The 22,537-nt window shown below is 41.2% G+C and overlaps 1 protein-coding gene across 6 annotated transcripts in view; it reads left to right on the forward strand.

Moving 5' to 3' along the window:
- The window catches only part of SCHIP1 (schwannomin interacting protein 1), a 125,277-nt gene that overhangs the window by 95,106 nt on the left and 7,634 nt on the right, over positions 1–22,537 (forward strand). For 5 of the 6 annotated variants that reach the window (XM_082655562.1, XM_082655563.1, XM_082655565.1 and 2 more), the window contains 3 exons: positions 722–840; positions 20,861–20,978; positions 21,956–22,153. In XM_082655562.1, coding sequence (XP_082511688.1) covers positions 722–840; positions 20,861–20,978; positions 21,956–22,153 — 435 coding nt within the window. Of the gene's footprint in view, positions 1–721; positions 845–20,860; positions 20,979–21,955; positions 22,154–22,537 lie in introns of all 6 variants that reach the window. The other variant, XM_082655566.1, reaches the window with a different exon arrangement.

A 22,537-nucleotide genomic window follows, 5' to 3' on the forward strand; every position in this document is an offset into this window, starting at 1 on the left:
AGCGTGGCTCCTGCCTCTCAGAGAGGCTTGGTACCTGTTGGTTGAACGAATTAATGTTCTTGCCATAGAGAAAGTGGACTGAAGGGACCATGTAAAGAAGGGAAAAGATCCAGGGAGGGGCCACATTTGAGACAAAAGTGATTTGATTTAGGACAAAGTGCTTGCCCTCCATGACTTTACTCTGTTATATTTAGCAGGTAAGAAGAAGAAAGATTATAGTGCCAAATAACCTACAGGTGACCCTTTAACAACCCCTGGGGATAGGAGCGCCGACCCTCCACGCAGTGAAAAATCTGCCTATAATTTATAGTTAGCCCTCCGTCTGTGTGGTTCCGCATACGCAGATTCAACCAACTGTGGGTGGTGTAGCACTGTAGTATTTACTGTTGAGAAAAATCTGCTGTAAGTGCACCTGAGCAGTTCAAACCCGTGTTGTTCAGGGGTCAACTGTGGTTCTGTCTTGATGATGATCATTTACTACCGGGATGGTGCTTTCCGAGACTAGTGATCATAAAGGACTCCAAAGCACTGAAAATGCTCACAGACGTGGAATCAGGAAAGACTGGTTGAATTTCAGTCTTAATAATTCAAATGCTCTTGTGTTTTGGCTTGTTTACTTTTTGTCTGATATTATAGTTCTAAGAGACTTAGCCGTTAGATCGCCTCTGGTTGTGACGTATCTGCCTGCTCATCGGCATGTTTTATTTTCCTGAAATTTTAGGCACAGAAAAATGAAAGAGAATCTATCCGACAGAAGTTGGCACTTGGAAGCTTCTTTGACGATGGCCCGGGAATTTATACCAGCTGTAGCAGAAGTGGGAAGCCAAGCCTTTCCTCCCGGTGAGTGTTTTGATTTTCTGATATGTACCTAATGGATTTTGTCATCTGACTATGTATGTCTAATAAGAGATATCCTTTAAATCCTTGAGGATTTTTTCCCCATAATACTGCCACCTTTATTTGCGTGCTAGACAGATCCCTCTCCACCTGTTTGTTGGGTTTGTTTTTTGGGTTTTAGTTTTGGGGATTTTTTGGCCCATTTGCCCAGCCATTTGAGGTCAGATTTCTATATTTCGTTTTTTTTCTAGACACAATTCTGATTTTGCATTGTGAAGGGGGAATCAAGCTACACTCTTAAGCAAGCTGACTGATGCTTGGAGAAGTGTGGCAGACCACCAGATTTCCCATTAAGCAGTCCCAAAGCATCCAGCCTAACCCCCCGATGCATTTGATTGCAATGAATACTGGTAACTGAGAAATACAATTCCCACTTTGATCATTGAATGTTTACTACAGAGCTTAACCTGTCCTGCAGGTGTTTTTTTTTTTTTTTTTACCTTAATTGATTTCAGGGTATCATTGGTCATTTGCATAACTTCTAATTCCAATTAAAATATATTAAAATTATGATTCTATCTAGAAAATAGGATTGTAGGCCAGAGCTTCTCAAACTTTAATGTGCGTATGTATCGCCTGGGAATCGTGTTAAAATGCTGATTCTGATTTAGTAGGTTGGGGTGGGATTTAAGGTTCTGTATTTTTTTTTCTTTTTAATTAATTAATTTATTTATTTTTGGCAGCGTTGGGTCTTCGTTGCTGCACTCAGGCTTTCTCTAGTTGCGGTGAGCAGGGCCTACTCTTCATTGCGGTGTGTGGGCTTCTCATTGCGGTGGCTTCTCGTTGCAGAGCGTGGGCTCTAGGTACACAGGCTTCAGTAGTTGCAGCACACAGCCTCGGTAGTTGTGGCTCGCAAGCTCTAGAGCACAGGCTCAGTGGCACACAGGCTTAGTTGCTCCGCGGCATGTGGGATCTTCCCGGACCAGGGCTCGAACCCATGTCCCCTGCACTGGCAGGTGGATTCTAACCACTTCACCACCAGGGAAGTCCCAAGATTCTGTATTTCTAACAAGCTCCCAGCTGATGTTCATGCTGCCAGTCCATAGGTCACACTTTGATTAGGGAGGGTATAGACAATCTGCAAAATTAACTGTTATGAGTACAGGTATTCCAAGCGATTAAAGCACATAAAACATTGTTTTAATAAAGATGGTAGTAACTGAAGACCCATCAGCATTCTCTCGATCCCTCCCCAAATACCCATTTCGTGTCAGAATGTCTGGCTCTTCCTTTGGGCTCTCTAAGAGCAAATATTCCCTGTATAAATACTAGGTATACTTACCATGTTAAACCAGGTGTGGGAGACAAATGATAGCATTCATGCATTCATTCAGCCAACGGATTTCCACTCTTTCCTTCATATAAGGCCCAGAATTAGACACTTTAGTATCGATTTTATCAAGCTTTCAGTAAGCCTCATGCTTCTGTCTGATCTTACAGATTCATCTAAATCAGCAAAAATCAGAAAGCACACACACACGCATATATGGGCGTATTTAGGAGTCACTCCTGATGGGTTAGTGCCTGGAGACAGGAGCTGTGGCCTGGCCATGCAGTGTTTATGCGTGTCCTCCTCAGCTGGGTGTGGGCCAGCTCAGGCTCAGAGGATTCCCTCGCTCTCAGCATATGTCATTCCAGAGTTGGAAGGTCAGCCTTCCCCTTTGCCATGGAAGCACCTCTTTCTCCTCCTAGTGGGATGTGGCAGGAGGACCTCAGGCCTAGGGACCTGGACACCTGAGGGTTAGTCCCAGTCAGCTTCTAATTCTGAGACTTGAGCAATTTACTTAGTTTTTACCATGCCTCAGTTTCCTCATTTTTGTAAAATGAGTAGATTGGACCCCATAGCCTTATAGATCTCTGCTACTGCCCTCTAGTAGTCCCCAGAGCACCAAAAAGTTTTCTTCTAGAAACCCCATCTCTTTGCTCAGCCATGTCCTATCCATCTGGTCCAAACGGGAGCTGTGGTTTTTAAAATCGAAGTTGTGTGTGTGTGTGTGTGTGTGTGTGTGTGTGTGTGTGTATTATATGACTTTGAAAGTAAAGTAGAATTAACTACAGAGTATATAATAACAACATAAAAGTAACAGTCCCTGGTCCCGTCCCTCTCTATCCTCATCTCACTCTCCAGAAACAATAACTTTTAACTCCTTAGTTGTTTAAGCTGGTATTTATATCTCTGAGTAAAATGCTTATCTTCTTACCTTTTACTTTTAAACCATTTACTGACTGCTAAATACGGAAGGTTGGGATTTAACTCTCTTTTACAGCCCTCCCACAGACATATCTATATATCCCTCCCCATCCTCCTAATATAATTACTTTATAATTTGGGGTCAAATAACTGTTCAATTTTACATTATTAAGTTCATATAGTATTCACCTTGAACCATGTAGTAAACTATGATTACTTGAGAAATTTTATTGTTTGTTCTGAAATGTAAATTGCCCCATTTTCCCCTTTGCCAGTCCCTGATTTGACTGCTGTATTATATTCCACCATGTGAATGTATCTCTTCTGACGATAGGCATTGGGTTGTTTCAGAGGTTCTGCTCTTATAAACAGTGCTGCTTATAAACATCCTTGTATGTGTCTTCTGCTGTCTGTGTGCAAGAGTTTCTCTCTGGTGTGTACCTTGGACTGGTATTCCTAGGAAAATACATGAATGTTCCTATTTAGAAGATAATGCCAAACTGTTCAAAATAGTTGCACAAGTTACACTCGTACCAGCAATGCTTCAGAGATCCTGCGGATCTATATAGCCTTTCTAACACTCAATATTGTCAACTTCTTTCACACTTTTGTTAACTGAATGTGGGTATTAAATGATATTTCATTATGTTTATTAGCCATCTCTGTTTCCCCTTCTGTGAAATGTCTTTTTGGGCCTCATGTCCAAATTTCTATTGGATTCTTTATGCTTTTTTCATCGATTTATGGAAGTCCTTTAGTTATGATTCTAATCCTTAATATGCTGTATGTATGGCAAATATCTTCTCCCAGGTTGTAACTTGTCTTTTCACTCAATGTGTCTTTATGACCAGAAGTTCTTAATTTTAATTTTAATGGTAATTTTTATCTAACTTTTCTTTTAGAGTCAGTGCTTTCTGAGGCTTCTATAAAAAATCTTCTTCTACCCTAAGGTCCAAAAGGCGTTAACCTAGATTTCCTGTTCAGAGTTTAAAGTGTTTTTTTTTTTTAAGTCTGTAAGCAATCAGGGGTTGGTTTCCTGATTTGGAATGGAGAAGTCTAATTTCATCTTTTTCCATATACATGACCATTTTTTCCATCATATTTATTAGTAACAATTCTCTTTTACTGACTGATCTAACAGACCACTTATGTATGACTATACATTAATGGGAATACATTCTATTTCATTGGTTAGTGTTTCTATCCCTGCACCAGTACCATACAGTTTTAATTACTATAGCTTCAAAATAAGTCCTGATATCTGGACTCTTTACTCTTTTACTGCCTATTCTTGGTTTTTTATTCTTCCATATAAATTTTAAATCATCAAATCAAGTTCAGCAAAATACTGTCTTGGGATTTTTGACTAGAATTGCACTGAATCTGGAAATATTGGGTTGGCCAAAAAGTCCGTTCTGGTTTTTCCATAAGATGTTATGGAAAAACCCGAACGAACTTACGGAAAACGACCTTACGGGAAAAACCAAACGAACTTTTTGGCCAACCCAATAATTTAGGGGAGAATTACATTTTCACAGTATTAAATTTTCCTATCCCTGTTTTCCATTTAGAGATACTGCATATCTTTTGTTATATTATATTTGATATTCTGATATTATCTTAAATTCTCTTAGATAATGCTTTCTTGTTTGCTGCAGCTTACTTTGTACACTAGTCGTGTATCCAGCCATTTCGTTATTATTATACCTAGTATTTCTCTACTCTCCTATTATTTCCAGTAAAGTTGTCTGTACATTCTTTGGATGTTTAAAACAATATCATCTACAAAAAATAGCAGCTTTTAAAATTACTTTCTGTCCTCCTACTTCTGGTTTCTTTCTTTGTTTTACTGCACTGGATAGGTACCCTAGTACACTGAGGATTAAAAATGGTAGTAGTTGGAATCCTTAGCTCATTTCTCATATTAAATGGAATGCTTCTAATGTTTCCATTTAGGATGATGTTAATTTTATGTTTTCTTTAATTTTACTCTTTATGAGATTAACATTGTTCCCTTATATTCATAATTTTAAAAACATTTTTATCATGAATGGGTATTTGATGTTATCATGTGCTTTTTCTGCATCTGTTGAGATGATTGTATGACTTTCTCTATTAATCTATTAATGAATTACATTTATAGATTTTCAAAATATTGAACAATCTTTGCATACCTATTATAAACCAAAATTGGTTGGGGGTATTATCTTTTTTTGAACAGTATTGGATTTTATACATAATATTTTATTTAGGGTTGTTATACTTACATTCATGAGTCACATGGGTCTGTTGTATTCTTTTCTTGTAACTTTTTTTTCTGGTTTTAGTATAAGTTTATGCTGGTGTAAATGAATTAGCTACTATTCCCCCTTTCATATTGTCTAAGAAAAGTCTACATAATATTGGAATGAGCTGTTTCTTACCAGTATAACCATCTGGGCCCAGTGTCTACTTTGTATGTTTGATTTTAACAGCTTCTGTTTTTTAAGTGGTTTTAAGATTGTACACACTTTTGATTTCTTCTTGAGTCAGTTCTGATGAGTTGTATTTTCTAAGAATTTGTCCATTTTGTTTATGTTTTCAAAATTTTTCCCATCATGCTTTCTCATTTCACTGAGGGCATTAATTTTAGTTAAATTGTTCAAAATGTTTCCTTCTGATTTCTACATTGTCCATGATTTTTTCTGAGTTTGTTTTTTTGTTCATTTTGATTTCTATTAATAATTAAGTGTAAAACACTAAAAGCTGTTGTAAAGTTTCTGGTTGGGGCTTGGAGACGTATATTGTCTTCTCAGAGAGACCTTCCCTGACTACCCAATTAAAAGGTAAACTCCCAACCTACCTACCACTTTCTCTTCTCTTACCCTGCTTATCCTCTTACCCTGATTTGTTTTTCTTTGTGGTCCTTATCATTACCTGATGTTGTATTATATATATTTTTAATCTGTTCCTTGTCTTTCTCTAGTACGAAAATAATTAACCCCAAGAGAGCAGGCCTTTGTCTGTTTTGTTCACCACCATAACTATTGCTTACACAGTGTCTAATACATAGTCACTGAATAGTTGTTGCATTAATGAATGGTGAACTTCACTTTAGAATGGTCAAATAAAACACAGCTATTTGTAAGGGTGCATCCAATTAAAAGTGCTCAAAGCTCTTGGGCTGTAAGTTGTCACAGGGAAGAACTCTTCAACTTCATCCTAAGGAATTTTAAGCCTGGCTGCCAGTGTAAGACTCTAGCAGGGGAATGGTTGACCATTCAGCACGTAGAATTTCACTTAATTCCTTTGATTTCAGTAAGGCGCTTCACTGCCACCTCAGCTGTGCCTGAGGGAGCCCTAGCCCAGAGCTCCCCTGATGCAGCCTCTCTAGATAGTAAACTTTCTCATCCTGCCAGACCACACGTAGTCAGGGCACGTTAGAAGATCTAGGTTTTCCTTTCAGTTGTTTAATCAGTTTGGTTTGTACGCAGCCTTACCCCACTCCCCTGCCTTTGGATGCACCTGAGTATTTCCAGGATCCCGAAGTGAAAATGCATGTGCCTTCTCCACCAGCCACCCCTGCAGACACCTAGCAAATTGAAGTAGTTAAGTCAAATACCCCTCATCCATCTGCATTTTGTCTTTCAAAATATTTTCAAACTCTCTTGTGGGGGCTTCCCTGGTGGCACAGTGGTTGGGGGTCCGCCTGCCGATGCAGGGGACGCGGGTTCGTGCCCTGGTCCAGGAGGATCCCGCATGCCGCGGAGTGGCTGGGCCCGTGAGCCATGGCCGCTGGGCCTGCGTGTCCGGAGCCTGTGCTCCACAACGGGAGGGGCCACAGCGGTGAGAGGCCCGCGTACCGCAAAAAAAAAAAACTCTCTTGTGTGCCACTGTCTCCTTTTCCATTTCCTTTGTCCATGTAAGTTCATACCTTATTTCTTCCTTTAATATTATTTTAGTAGGATTTCAGAAGAGAGAGAAGATAAATTCCTGTGTTCGATATGCCATGTGTAACTAGAAGTCTCATGAAGGTTTTTGTTATTTTTAATAGCAGAAATGTAAAATCCTGTGCAGAAACCATGTATGTAAAACAAAGCAGACCTCTGGTCCAGGAGGACTGAAGGAGAGGGGTTGGGATACCCCTGCCCAGAACATGCCATCTGCCACCATTTCCCTTCAATGCCGCTCTACTTCGCGCTCAGTGCCCCTCACCGTCCCTCCCCTATAAACCCTCAAAGCCCACCTGAAACTCTTCTGGCAGAGCAGAATTTGAGAATCACTTAGTCATCTACCCTCTTTGGAGACACAGCTATCTAAACACATACGTATTTCACAGTAGCTCATAACAAGCTACACTTGTTGACTCGCCATAAGGAAGATTATTTATATCCTGTTCGTTCATATGTTGTCCTCTCCACATTCTGGGATGAGATCATCCTCTCTGAGAACACGATGACTTTTTGGATCCCCCTTAGGATGATGGTTAATAATGAGACTTAACGTTCCTAAGAAATGTCACTTTTTCCCTGTAAATTTAAAGTCTGCAAAGACTGACTGCCATTCTCCTTCCTCAGGAATAATGTAGGAGAAAAGCCTTAGGAAATGTTCAGTTGCAATTGTGTAACCCATATTCTCCATCCCTATTAGAATTAGTGTTTCTCTGATGTGTTACAATTCCTGAAATTCTTCATTGAGCTAGAAGTACCTTACCTCTTTCTTACAAAAGTACTTGAGGGATGTTAGAAATTTGAGGTCACTGATGTGGCACTCCAGAATGCTCCAAAGCGCACCTGTTGAACTAGTTAAATAATCAAAACCAGGTAAATATTAGCTGACTTTACTGCTTTAAGGAGCTCAGGACTCAATTTTAAATGAGGCTGAGGACTTACAATTAATTGCCCAAGCAATGGGTTCTGAAGTGCTAAGCTTACTTTTAAGGCAGGGCCTACCCAGGTAAGTAGGATCGTTTGGCAAAATAGTGGACTTCTATTTATGCATTTTAAAGGGTGTTTACCTGTAAAAATTCACTTCATATTATGTGAGAAATTGTGAAGTAGTGGGAGGGTCCTTTGGGAAGACAAGTTTAAGCTGCTCCTGTGAGAGTAAGTCCTTCTCTGTTGGCCTTTGGGTTTCAGCCCCACTGAATTTTTCTAATTAGTGCTATCTCCTAAAGTACTTTTTAAGAGAATGACAAGCTATTAAATGTAAGCTAGACTTACGATAATCCCATAAAGACATTTCATGCCCAGTACTGCAGCAAAAGAATTTTTGATATTGCTTCATAACTCAACTAATTAAATTTGACTTATACTGAAATGTGGCCAGTATAGGAAGCGCCATATTTTTCTTCAAAATGTGCTAATCCACACATAAATCAGCCTTTTCAAACTGAGATCGTATGACCTTTGTCCGTTTTCTCTGTTTAAAAATGTTCCAGCTAAAAGCTTAAAAGGAAATGAGAGAAATGAATGACCTATTTTTGAAAGAAGTTTCTAAGAAATGTTAGATTTACTCATGTTCTTAGAAAAATTAAATATTCCTTTTCTCTTATGACTAGTATAATACTTTGCTATAAAATATTTTTTCATTGACCAAATTAATCTTGAATCAGCATTATATTTCGGATTTTGAGTTTATATAGCTTAGTGTTATTAAAGGAATGGAAACTGGCTTGGCTGCTGTGAAAACACAGGACAGAGTGGTCATTAGTAACAGACATCTAGGAAGTCTTTCATTTTTCAAACATTACAAGCTGATTTGACATCATGGAGAAAACTTTTCCTGCCATCTCCATTCTCCTTTTCTCAGAGTAACACAAAATGAACCTGACCCCCCGACTTCTCTTCTTCCCTCACCCCAAGATAGATTTTATTTACATGCACATAAATATAAATACAACATAATACAGTCTATTCACAAAGTATGCAATGTAATATTGTAACCTGGAAAAGGCTATATACCTTTCTCTCCATGCGTTGTGAAGATTATGAAAAACAGAAATGCCCCAGAGAGCTTTTGAGACGCTCGTTTGAATAATGATTACTGTTTACTTATCTCAGCCATTCCAACATCCCCAGATCAAAACTCATTTCTTTCTTGTTCTTATAGGTTTATTGGCGAATGGCTGAGATAAGACCAGTAATAGTTACCCACCACCTCCTCTTGTGTTTGGGCTGCGTGGAGGGGAGGGGGCGGGGAGGCACCATAGCCCAGGGAGTTGTCTCGATAGGACAGATAGCAGTGATCTAGAGAGGCTTTAAAGAAATTGGATTCATAGGAGCTTCGAATGTGAGGAACTGAGAATCTGAATATATAATCTGCCACAGATCACAGGTCAAACCAGCCTCATTTTGCCAGGAAAGTAAATCATCCTTTTGTCTCTGATAGTAATAATTTTTGCATAATTTCCTGGAAGAAGTAAGCACAGTGGTCATATATACCCAGCATGAGTGAGAAGAGGTTGTCCTGTTTCAACACAATGAAATTTGCTTTCCTGAAGTAATAGGTACATACTACAACAACCTATTTGTAACATGCAACATACCTTTTGAACTTCATATTAATCTCATACATGTGTACTATTAATTTGCTTAGAAAATCCTTCATATGAGTAATTCCACAGTACCTGTCATTGCAAATGGTAGTTTGCAAATTCTCTTTTATACTCTTTGAAAATTCATCAGGTAATCTACAGAAAACCTACCATTTTTATGCCCTCCTCCAAGAATTATCTGCAGTATTCTAAAACATTACACAATTTTTAAAGGGAAGCAAAATTTGAAGTGGATCTTTTGAAGAGTAATAAGATTAAAATGGCAAAACAAATTTAATCATGTAAGCAATTCTTCTCTTTTACAAACCTGAAAGAAAAGCAAATTGGCATTTGTGAAATTTTCTTTGTCTAATAAATAGCCTCACTTTACAATAATGCCAATGACCCCAGTTTAATTAGGTGCAATTAATTTTGTGCAAGCGAAATTTGACATCTTGCTAGAGGCATATCCAGCTGTACTCTGTCTTATGAACTTTATTATTATCGCCAGTGAGAATTCAGTTGTCAGAGCTGCTGCAAAAGAGTGGGAGACAAGGAGAAAAAGGCCACAGGGGCTGCATTTTATATTTAAAAATGGCTCCAGTGGACAACCAAATGTTTAATTAAGAGAACTTCTAGAAATGATTTTTCATTGGTGCATCATCTTTGACAAGTTATCATGACTTTATTACTGAAATTTGCACTCCCTTTAGACAGTGGTCCCTCACATGTGTCTGGACACACACAGCCCATATGAAGACCAGCTCCTTCGAGAGTTTACGTAAGCACTCACTGCTATGAGAAAACAGCCTCACTGACTGCATGTGAGCTCTGTCATCTGGAGTTTTAACACAATCCTTTTGTTCAGTATTTTTGTAAAATTTTCTGTTCCCCTCAGATTATTCTCATTCAGATTATCACATGCATTAAAAACCCATGGAAGATATTTCAGAAAACCACTGCCAATTAAATGGTGACACATGCCTCCTTAACACTTAGAATTTTTTTTTGTTTTTTGTTTTGGTGATGTGCCTTGCGGCATGCGGGAATCTTAGTTCCCCAACCAGGAATCAAACTTGCTCCCCCTGCTCTCATACTTTTACATGTACCTGTCCAGTTTTCCCAGCACCACTTATTGAAGAGGCTGTCCTTTCTCCACTGTACATTCCTGCCTCCTTTATCAAAGATAAGGTGACCATATGTGTGTGGGTTTATCTCTGGGCTTTCTATCCTGTTCCATTGATCTATCTTTCTGTTTTTGTGCCAGTACCATACTGTCTTGATTACTGTAGCTTTGTAGTAGAGTCTGAAGTCAGGGAGCCTGATTCCTCCAGCTCCGTTTTTTGTTCTCAAGATTGCTTTGGCTATTCGGGGTCTACAGTGGAAGCGTGGAGCCCTAACCACTGGACCACCAGGGAATTCCAGAATTTTTGTTTTAGCTATTGAAAAGTCCTTTCAGGTTTATTTGGGTATATATTTTTATCACATGTGTCTTTTGTGCATAAAAAAAATAAGAAAAAGTGAAATTGGTTAAGGTAGTCCTACACCCTTTTCACATTCACAATTCAATTCTCCATTTAACCACTTTCCCTTAGAGTTGTCCATCTTTGCTTTTCCCCACAGTGTCACCCTTTGTGCCATCAGGAGGTGCTGTGCCTCACCTTCCAAGCCACTGTCCCCCATTCTGCAGGTTTTGATGCTGGCACTTTTTTATTATCAGAAGGCATGAATGGTCAACTACCAGAGCCCACCTCTTCTTCAGTGGTCCTTGTATGGTTTGTTGGCTGACAGAGTTACAGCTCAGTAGAGCAGTCATGCCACCAGCTGCATGGGTGGCTGAGATCGTGAGACATACCCCGACGTTGAAGATGGCCAAAGATGAATAACCGTGCGTCATAGAATTAATGCAATTCAGTAAATCTACTGCATTCTTTTTAATGACTGAATAGAATCAAACGACCACAAATTAAGTCATGAAACAGAAGGTCTTTGAGATGAAGCTTACGATGGGACCAAGCCTAAATGGCAGCCCCAACATTATTTTAAACATAAACATAAGAAGTGGTGAAAGCAGTGATTCAGTGTTCAAGACAGTAAAAGAATTTGCAATTAAGATTTTCACCAAATCTAACCATAGCCCTCAAAAACATCCACAGGCACTGACTCTTCAACTGCCGTATCTTTACCCCAGCCTCACAGAGGTAAACACCGGTCCGGGAGGGGATGAGCCTAACTTCAGCTCCAGCAGCTGAAACTCATCAGCAGGTCCGGCAGATACAAGTTTAAATTCTGTCTGGGCTGAGCAGAGTAAATAGGCAGGCTGGCTTTAAACATACAAGGAGTGAAATGTATATCCTTTACTTGAGAGTCTATCGTCTATGCAGATCCAGAAAGGAGAATGGGATTGAGACTGGGTTGGGGAGGGATGGCAACAGTTGAGTCAAAGAGTCCATCCACAGAAATGTTCACTTATAAGAACATTTGTTTCTTACTGCCCTCCCCCCTGCTGGGGGCAGGATCTCCTACCCCCAGCACCCTGCCAAAAACAAAAGCCCAGGCTGACTCATACGTGAGTCATGGTCCCTGCATAGACACCATCTGAGTCAGACACGCAGCCATCCTCTTCCAGCTGTCAAATATTTAATCCTACTCACCTTTCTCCAACACACAGTGCTAATCAACTCACCCATTTTCTCTCCTTTTCCTTTTTTAAATTCCTGCTAAAGGCCACACATAGCAGCTCAGAGGCACTCAAAAGAGAAAAATTTGAAGTCAACTGAATTTCTTCCACGAAAAAATATCTAGGTATATTTCCTGCCACTTTTTCTGTACAGAGAGCTCCACATTTTTGTTTACAAACTTGGAATCATAGTGTACCTGTTGTTTTAGAGCTTGGTTTTTGTTTCTGTTTTTGACTTAATACATCAGGAATATTTGCCCATATTCATAACTGTTCCATTATATATATTTTTACTAGCTGCATAATGGCCCGTCATATATTTCACCATAATATACTTTTTTTTGTAGTTCTATCAATCTTTTTTAAAATTGGGGTATAGTTGTTTTACAATGTTGTGTTAGTTTCTACTGTACAGCGAAGTGAATCAGCCATATGTATCATATATCCCCTTTTTATTTTTATTTTTTTGTTTGTTTGTTTGTTTTTGCGGTATGCGGGCCTCTGACTGTTGTGGCCTCTCCCGTTGCGGAGCACAGGCTCCGGACGCGCAGGCTCAGCGGCCATGGCTCACGGGCCCAGCCGCTCCACGGCATGTGGGATCTTCCCGGACCCGGGCACGAACCCACGTCCCCTGCATCGGCAGGCGGACTCTCAACCACTGCGCCACCAGGGAAGCCCTATCCCCTCTTTTTTGGATTTCCTTCCCATTTAGGTCACCACAGAGCAGTAAGCAGAGTTCCCTGTGCTATACAGCAGGTTCTCATTAGTTATCTGTGTTATACATATCAATGTATAATTGTCAATCCATAATATACTTAATCTCTTATTGTTAGACACTGAAGTTGTTTCCAATTTTTTGTTTTGCTTTCTTTTTTCATCTTCTCTTTTATTCTTCCATTCATGAATTTATTCTAGCCTTCTTATAGTGCCCTGGCTTCTCACCACACTCTCCTAGAATAAAATGCCAGCTTTGTGACCCTGTATAATTTAACCTCTGAGCCTTAGTTTTCTCATATGCAAAATGGAGATCATAATACTTGTTTTAGGTGTATCTGAGGATTAGAGGTAATATATATGAAGTGCCTACAATATAGTAGATGCTCAAAAGTGGTCATTCTTTTTATTTCGGGAAGTAGATTGCTGAGAAATCATTTGGCTTTGATTAAGGGAAAGCAGACCACATTTGGCACCTAGGAGAGATGGCTGTTTTATTCCATTATTATTGCAGTATCAGAAGAGTACCCTTTCTGGTCTTCAATGCGTGCAGAAAACATTTCTGGTGAAAATGCATTTTTTAACATTAAGATCCTATAATTCCAAATTGAATTACATAGACGTGGTCATTATTGAAGGAACTAGACACTGATGTGGAATTAGAATCAGCAGCTGTCTGAGGAATGCAAGTATTTATAGCTCCCTAGAGAATCGGGTTAGGCCACAGGGGCTGCTGCTTCACCATAGCAAAGCTGGTGAACGCTAGTCCACTTCTCCATCCGTTCCTTAAGTAGTGAGAAGATTCTGTGGCCACGTGGAGTCGGATGCCCACCAGCCCTCATGCAAACACATACAGATGGAAGGGCCAGAGCTAATGAGCCTTAGAAAAGGGAGCAGAGAAAAAGTATGCGCAGGATCGGGAGAAGAAAACCCAGAGAGGGCCATTCACACTCCAGCCGCCTTCGGAGCTACCTTCCGTGGCTTTCGCTGAGGAAGCCAAAAGCCTGAGTCCTGTAAGATGTGGGGTGAGGACAGGACATGAAGAGACATGGTGCCTCCCTTTCCCCCAGCCCTATCTCTAGCACAGAGTTTGAAACTGCCCTTAACTGCTCTGGGCACATAACAGCGGGAGAGCCGGCTTTCCATCCCTCTTCTGCATTTGCTTCCCCCATCCCGCAGACCACTTTTCTACTGCAGTTAGTTCCCCGCTCATTCACTCTTCTTGGTTAACACCTTACTTACTAATTAATGTCCAGGTAAGTGAAAGTGTTTCCTTGCTCATCTATAAGATAGGGAGTGTCTAGTAAGTATTTTTTTGAGTTCCCTTCCAACGCTCTATAGAGTCCACATTTCTATTTGTATATTGTGATTTAATGATCCAAGCATTTGGTACCTGTTAGAAGACCTGATTTCTGTCCCTGGATCAACTACTACTATGTATCCACTTAATATAGGGGCCGTGAACTGTAACATGCCTTCAGGGGCCAGCAAGAAACATAAAGGAATGAAGTAGCCCAGATAAAAGGCAATAGATGGGACTGTAGTGAACTAGAAAGTGTGTGCCCTGGCCAAAGGGGAGGCATCAGCTCAGCACTGGCCAGTCGGTGCCGTGGGGTTTGCAGAGATGTTATTGCCTGATCATCAAATGAACAGTTAAACATCCCCTTTCTTTCTAATATAGTTGTAAAAATCATTTATAATACTTCTGTGTGTATGATCATATATGTTAGACCAGCAGTGTTTGCACCTATGTGAATATCACTCTTTTTTTTTTTTTTTTTTTTGCGGTACGCGGGCCTCTCACTGCTGTGGCCTCTCCCGTTGCGGAGCACAGGCTCCGGATGCGCAGGCCCAGCGTCCATGGCTCACGGGCCCAGCCGCTCCGCGGCACGTGGGATCCTTCCGGACCGGGGCACGAACCCGTGTCCCCCGCATCGGCAGGCGGACTCTCAACCACTGCGCCACCAGGGAAGCCCTATCACTCTTTTTAAAAAAGTCAGCTCAGCCATAAAAAGGAATGAAATTTTGCCATTTGCAGCAACATGGATGGACTTGGAGGACATTATGCTACGTGAAATAAGTCAGAGAAAGACAAATACTGTATGATATCACTTATATGTGGAATCTTAAAAAATACAGCAAACTAGTGAATATAACAAAAAAGAAGCAGACTCATAGATATAGAGAAGAAACTAGTGGTTACCACCTTTGGCACCTAGGAGAGATGGCTGTGGGGAAACGGAAGCAGGAGGGGCAACATAGGAGTAGTGGAGTAAGAGTTACAAACTATTAGGTATAAAATAAGCTACAAGGATATATTGTACAACACAGGGAATAGAGCCAATATTTTATAATAACTATAAATGGAGTATAATCTTTAAAAATTGAGAATTACCGTATTGTACACCTGTAACTTATACAACATTGTACAGCAACTATACTTCAAATTTAAAATTTTTTAAATTTTTAAAAAGTCAAATTATCATTTGACTTTTGAGCGTTGCACACTCAACGCAAAAGAAAGTTAACACAATCCCACTAAAGTAAAATAAGAAATAGCAGTATATTTTCACAATAACAAATATTGAGAAGTAGAAACTTTGCCTTTCCTTTTTTTTTTTTCAATAGTAATTCTGTAGCTTTCATGGTAAATGTCAATACAAAACAGTCAGTAGGGAAAAGAAGAGTAAGGAGCAAGGTTTGGGAAATGGGAAAGGTATTTCACAATTTATTAAGGAATAGCAGCACCTCATTTTAACCCACCTCAGCACATTCTGTAGACACACCATCACACACGCAGTACATCTAGAACTTACCCAAACCTCAACTGCTTCCACGTTCTTTCTTCACGACAAATCCTTAGAAAAATGAAATGTGTTTACAGCTACCCTTGGGTAATTACAATGCACATTTTATATTCCGTCCCCTTTGAAATTCTCATGAAACAGGAAAAGATAATGGGTGATAATATTCATTATGTAGAAAGCCTTTGAATAATGCATCGGAGATTCATTAAAATAAATAGAAATAATATATTTTAACAGCCCAGCCACAAACTAGTTGGGAATACTGAGTAATGAATGGCATGGCAGGGCCAGAGGCTCTCACGGCCACACTGGTTTTGGACAGAAGATGAGCAATGCATGTTTGAAATCCATAGGCATTTCAGAGTTTCCTCTCTGTTTCTTAAGGAAACCATACGATTGCCTTGAAATTATAAGCAACTACAGGAGGCATTATGTGCTTAAAATTATATTGCCATCACAGGCAAGACCTAATATATCCAAACCAAAGGTTAAGTGCAGTGCAGTATGGGGCAAAGGCCACTGGATTCAAACACCAGAGGCCCAGCCTATAGTCTCTTGCTTCGTGATCTTGTACCATTTATCTGTTGCCATGGTGGTGATGTGTAATAAAAACCCACCCACATCGGTGGCATCCGATGATAAGCACTGATTTCTGCTGCTGATCAGAGCTGGCTTCCCACGGGGCTTACTCGTGTGTCTATGATCGATTGGCTACGGGTTGGCGAGGTACCGCTACGGCTTGCTCTTGGCTGAGCTCCGTCAGGCGCCTGGGGCTTCAGTTGGGACAACGGCCGATTGAGTTCCGTGCTACGAAGTCCCTCCTCTGCCAGCAGGCTGAGCTGGACTTGTTCTGCGGGCAGCGGCACGGTTCCCTGGGGCAGCGGGGAGTGGGGGGGTGGGCGGATGGAGGCGCTCGGAACCGGAATACTGTCACTTCCTCTGCATTCTGTTGGCCAAGGCAAGTCAGGAGGCCAGCCCAGGGGTCCGGAAATAGACTCCATCTCTTGACGGAGAACCCGCAGTCTTATTATAGGGGGACCAGACAGAGAGACGGGAAGAATTGGGAACATTTTAATAATCAGGCTGTCACAGATCTGGGGCAAGTTATCTGACTTGAGTAACCGCTGCCTTGCCTGGAATCCACAGGTGGTTATACAGCCCAAGGAGAGAATGAAGTGAACACACTTTTAAACTCAAATTCACTGTAACCGTTCAAGTGAAATTAACTAAGGCGTGATGCAGGGGATAGAACCAAAGAATCTTCAGCATTCCTCTGTAGATGTTGGCGGTCTAAGCTAGTGCTGGGAGATTCCTGTTTTTAAAATCAGAAAACACCAAATGGTTCTGGGATTCGGAGCTGGCCGTCAGACCAGGCCACTCCCAGTCACTGCAACCCAAGGCCAAGGACAAAGGCCAGATTCCCAATGCTGCTGCCCCACTAGAGGTCACAGAAAACTTTAAGACCATCGCATCACTTTTCCCACAGAGTAAACTGGTCTTGTCCCTGTATTTTGAAAAAGGTATTGTCTTTATACCAAATCATATCACCAGGTAGCTAGGTCTTTGAGATATCCTCTTAGTAGTTAAGATCTTGCCATCTCCATCATTCTCTCAATTCCGAGCATATCTTCATAATATCCCTGCTGACAGTAGTTGGAGGTCAGCACATGTGTTTTCTAAGTAAGTTTTCCTCACTGTAAATGCCAAGTGGACACTGGTGCTGAACAGCCTATCAATTAAATGCTTTCCCGATCCTGGCCAACAGGAACTGTCACTCAGAAAGCCACGTTCGCTCACACTGAGATGTCCAGGAAGCACACTTGGTCTCTATCTCTTCACGTTTCTGAGCCTTCTCCATCCATGACAGCCCCCTCCTCATACCCTCGGCTCCCTGTCAGTAACTCTGGGCTGCAGTGTGGTTTTTCATGGCATAAGGAGAAGAGGTTTCCGGGGTGACCAGGACGTAGACCTTCCAATAATCAAATCCACAGGCAAGGCAGACATCAAGCAGCCTTTTGCTCATAGCCCTCTGCCGAACGCCATTCCAAACATCAAGTGACCCTGAATTGGGTACCTTAAATTATATCACTAATTAACAGGAAGAGGTTAGTGTTTTGTTTTCACCTCAGACGGTGCTTGAGAGCTCCAAGCAAATTAGCCCCCGGCTGCTGGGATTTCGCCAGACTGCATAGCCTGGTTATAGGCGAGACACCGCAGTGTGAGGGACCGGGGCTCCGAGTGGCTGGAGGGAGAGCCTCAGAACAGCCATGCCTCCTCGGGATGGGAAGGGGCCAGGAACAGGGGTTATCGTTCCTGGACCCAGTGGCACAGAGGCCCTCAGCACTGGCCGCTGCTTGGGAGCTGTGGTCGAGTTTCCCCAAGGCCGCCTTCATCTTAAACCCTCTTAAAGGCTAAAGGCAAACAAATCCTTCTTGAAACCTGAGTCCGTTTTAAGATGTCTGTACGAAAATCCCCGCTGAACTATTAGCTGTAATATCATATAATTTCCTTTTCCTGAGAGTAACCCTCTTGGTGATTACCGCTATAAGGAATTATAAGGCTCACCCTGTAAGAAGCTCTGCTCAGTTTCCCACGGCGATAATGTGTTACTAAGGCGATTTTCTGAATTTCTACCTGAGGTGTTTTTTCATTTCACTCCGACTACTAAATCCTTCCCTTTTCTTTTTTCTTGGCCTTTCCTGAGTTAGAAACACTGCATGGGATAGTTGATTTAGGTCTGAGTTGATCCTTAGCACAAAGGTCAATTTGGGGGCAGAACAACAGAATTTACGATCAGACTTTCTTCATAATGAAAATATGTATCTTTAGATGCTTTAAACCTTATTTTGCAGTGGTATCATGTGTTATTTTATATTTTTATAATCTGTGTATATAGTGTCTTCTTTTCAAGACTTTAGTTATTCAATAAATAGGAAATACTACATAATCCTTGATTCGAATTAGGTTTAATTTAAAATGTCTTTTTTATTTTAAAATATGACTTTAAAATGTCTGTTTTTAATTTGCACTTTTTTAATTTCCACTGTTGTCCGATCCATGTATCTTGAGTTTTATTGTTAAAAATGGGTTGATTTGGGTTTTTTTTTACCAACTACAGACAATAAATTTTAAAACTTAATTTATATGGGATCAAAGGGTAACCTGAACATATTATATTTCTCCAGGAAAAAAATATATATATATTCTAATGATAGAAAGTTAAAAGGAGACAAATTCCAGCTCAATAAATATTCAAGCTGCCTAACAGTGAAAGTCAGCTCGGGACGCCCCCAGTGAGTCAGTTGTGCATCAGGAATTGCTGTGACCAGGCCAGGTATTCAAGTAGGTGACTGCAGGGGTCCCTTTACAAAGTCACATCACCTTTAAAATTCTGTGGGTGTTTTTGTCTAGGCTTTCAGGAAGTAGAGAAAGGAGGATAATGAACAGGTACAGAGCACCTGCCCTGTGCCCATCTCTGAGCTCTTTTCATCCTTTCTACAAACCACTGAATTATTCACCCTATTTTACAGATGAGGAAACTGAGGTTCATAAAGTAATGTGCCTTGGGAAAGAAGTAAGGATTCAGACCTAAGTCCTACTGATTCCAAGCACCCTGAGCTGATCACAGCAGAACCTGTCGCTTTCTGCGGCCCACCCTAGGCCTGGATCTGCTTGCCTGCACCGGAGGGTAGTGGGGGAATGGAACTGGACCTACAGAGGGAAAGGCTGCGTTTCTCTCCTGGGGAAAATAAGTTGGGACTTTCAGTCATTAGAGAAGTTAACAATAGGTGGCGGTACATACCCATAACAGTGATGGTGCCTGTGTTAAATCAGTACATTTTCTTTTTCTGAGTTCTGTATTGTTTTCAATCAAAGTGCTTTAAATGAGTCATTTGAGCAATTTATGCAGAGCATCCATTTGAATAATAAAAAAAAAAGCAAATGGGAATGTCAGCTATCAGACGAGTTGCTCTTTGCATTTCTCACTGGGACAATAATGACGCCAGAGCAGATTTGGTGTCCCCTGTCCTAAACCTGGCTTACAGGAGCCTCCTTATGACCCCTTGCTGCTTAGGAGTTTTCCTTCTGCCTTTTCTTTCTCTAAACCTACAGACTGGGGCTACTAGGGATGCTAAGAAAGTGCTTCTTGAAAAACACTTTGTTGTCAAACAACAATGAAATGTGTTCGACTTCAGATGAAGGTTAGGACACAGAGTTGGATCCACAGCCTGGTTGCGTGTATAGCAGATACACAGCCGGCTGGCCCTTTGTGACCACATTTCCGGCAACATCTCTCTGGAGCTTCCCAGATTCAGCACAAGCATAATGAGCTCCCAAGACATCTCTGCCTCTGAGGCTCTGTACGCAAGGCAGTCTGTAGAGCCTTGGGCTCCAACATTCTGCTTTTCTGACTAAGCTGGACGTTCCCTTAAGTTTCTCGAGGGTGAACCTCTGGTGTGTTTTTTTCTTAATGACATAAATGGGCTCCCTTGGCTGGCTTTTGACAACCGCCTCAAATAAAATTTTCCTTCAGACGACCTTATTTGGGAATAAAAAGGAGTCTTTCTTCGGCGAGCTCTGGCCCCGGGATGCTGTATCTAATGAGCATAACTGGATTGTCCCCGTGGGGCAGGACACTGGCTGACACCAAGCAGCCTTATTTGGCTGAGGACCCATTCCTCTTCATCGACAAAAAATGTAAACTCAGTGTCTCAACGCGTTCTTATTGTGTACCAACTATGTGTTTGATGTTGTGCTGGGTGCTACAGTGTGGCCTGAAATTACTTTTCTCCCAGCGTGGATTTGTGTGTGGAAAAAAAAACGAATACAGTATGAGTTAAAAGTTATCATCTTATCATTTATCAGCTTATCAAGTTATCTTTCTTATCTTCTAGTAAAAGTTATCATTTATGAGTTGGGAGTAATATTTGCTCACCCATTGCTCCCTGTGAAGAACACATTAAACTACTTTCTTTAGCAAAATCAGGCAGTTCTTTCGGTTGCTACCAGATGACAAACAGCTGAATGGAATTCGTGTCCTGTTTCCTTCTGCCCAGCCTGCAGAGTGGGATGAACCTGCAGATATGCTTTGTCAACGACAGCGGCAGCGATAAGGACAGCGATGCCGATGACAGCAAGACCGAAACGAGCTTGGACACCCCCTTGTCTCCCATGGTGAGTCCCGAAGCGGCCACTGAGGCTCAGCGTGTGCTCTCCTGGTCGTTTAGCTTCTTTTCTGTTGTTAGTCAGAAACAAACATGTCAGAGGTTAAAAAAGCGGTGTCTCCTGACATTTCTTGACATGGCATGCTCCTAAAATGTGACAGTGATTGAAAAAGCAAAACTGTGATCCAAGAAGGATACGTAAGCTCTGTTAAAGTTAGAGACGACTTTCATACTAAATCGTAAGAGAAATCACATAGGCCCTAAAAATTATAAAAGAAAATACACTATATACCAATCCTTCCCCACTGGGCTTAGAAATATGAGTGCAGACTAACAATGGGACACATTTTAAAAGGCAGGGGATGGGGTCCAGGCAGGGGTGGGAATGGTAGCACATAGCTGTTGCTCAGAGAAGCCAGCAAGGTAATGTGGGTTAAACATTGGTTACTATTCCTTGCACACGTATTACAAAAGATGGCTTGATGATCCTGGGTGCTTGTTGCTGGATTTCTTTCTTCTCTGGGAGGTCTATCGCCTTTCTTACCAAAGACTAACTAATAGGAAACCGTGTTGGTTGTTGAGTGCAATGCCGCGTCAGAACTTCATAGGATATCTGAGATCCTGTCCGCTCCAGGGAGCAACGCACCGCCTTAGCTCTGGGTTAAATATTTTGCTGTGTCTGTTCACTTCAAGAAAGGTTTGAGAGTAAGAATCCAAGAAATGTCTCAAGTTTGTTGCAAATATATATTCTCCCTATTATTAATGATGTTACTTTTTATGCTAAAATCAGAGTCTATCACTGACTGAGGAAATAAAGTAGCTTTTAAAACGTTACTTGCGATGGGTACAAATCACATCAAGAGTTGAGTCCCTTGGTGGAGGGAACCCTTGGCTGCTTTGAGAGAGGGCTCAGGGAAGACTGTAAGCTCAGCTCCAAAGATGGTACCCGGTACGCAAAGCTCAGGGCTGCTCTTTTTCCCTTCACAGAGCAAACAGAGTTCTTCCTATTCCGATAGAGACACTACTGAAGAGGAATCCGAATCCCTGGATGACATGGATTTCCTCACAAGGCAAAAGAAATTGCAAGCCGAAGCCAAAATGGCCCTTGCCATGGCCAAACCAATGGCCAAAATGCAAGTAGAAGTGGAAAAACAGAACAGGAAGAAGTCTCCCGTCGCTGATCTTGTAAGCAGCGAACGCTGAAATGCAAACGAGGGTTTGGTGGCTGCAAATGGTTGAGGCTGTCCCAGTCCTTTCCCAGAGTTATGCAAACTTGGGTTTTTACAAGGCAGTGTGTAAAACGTACTGTCATTGAGAAACATTTAAGTCTGTTTCTTTTTCCTTCCTACTGTATCACTGAAGGATACACACGCAACAGATTTCACTCACAAAAGTAAACTTTGCTCTTGATTCATATCTACTGTGTTTCTTAGGGGCAGTATTATCTGTCATGGGAATATTTTAATTCCTTTAAAGCACTCTCAGTTTAAGAACCCATTGCTATGGCAAACTCACTATTGCTTTAGCTCATGTTCCCCCCTTTTCAATGAAGACAGTATGGCAGAGTGG

This window comes from Grampus griseus, assembly GCF_964374135.1.
Source record: "Grampus griseus genome assembly, chromosome: 5".
NCBI classification, from domain to species: Eukaryota; Metazoa; Chordata; class Mammalia; order Artiodactyla; family Delphinidae; genus Grampus; species Grampus griseus.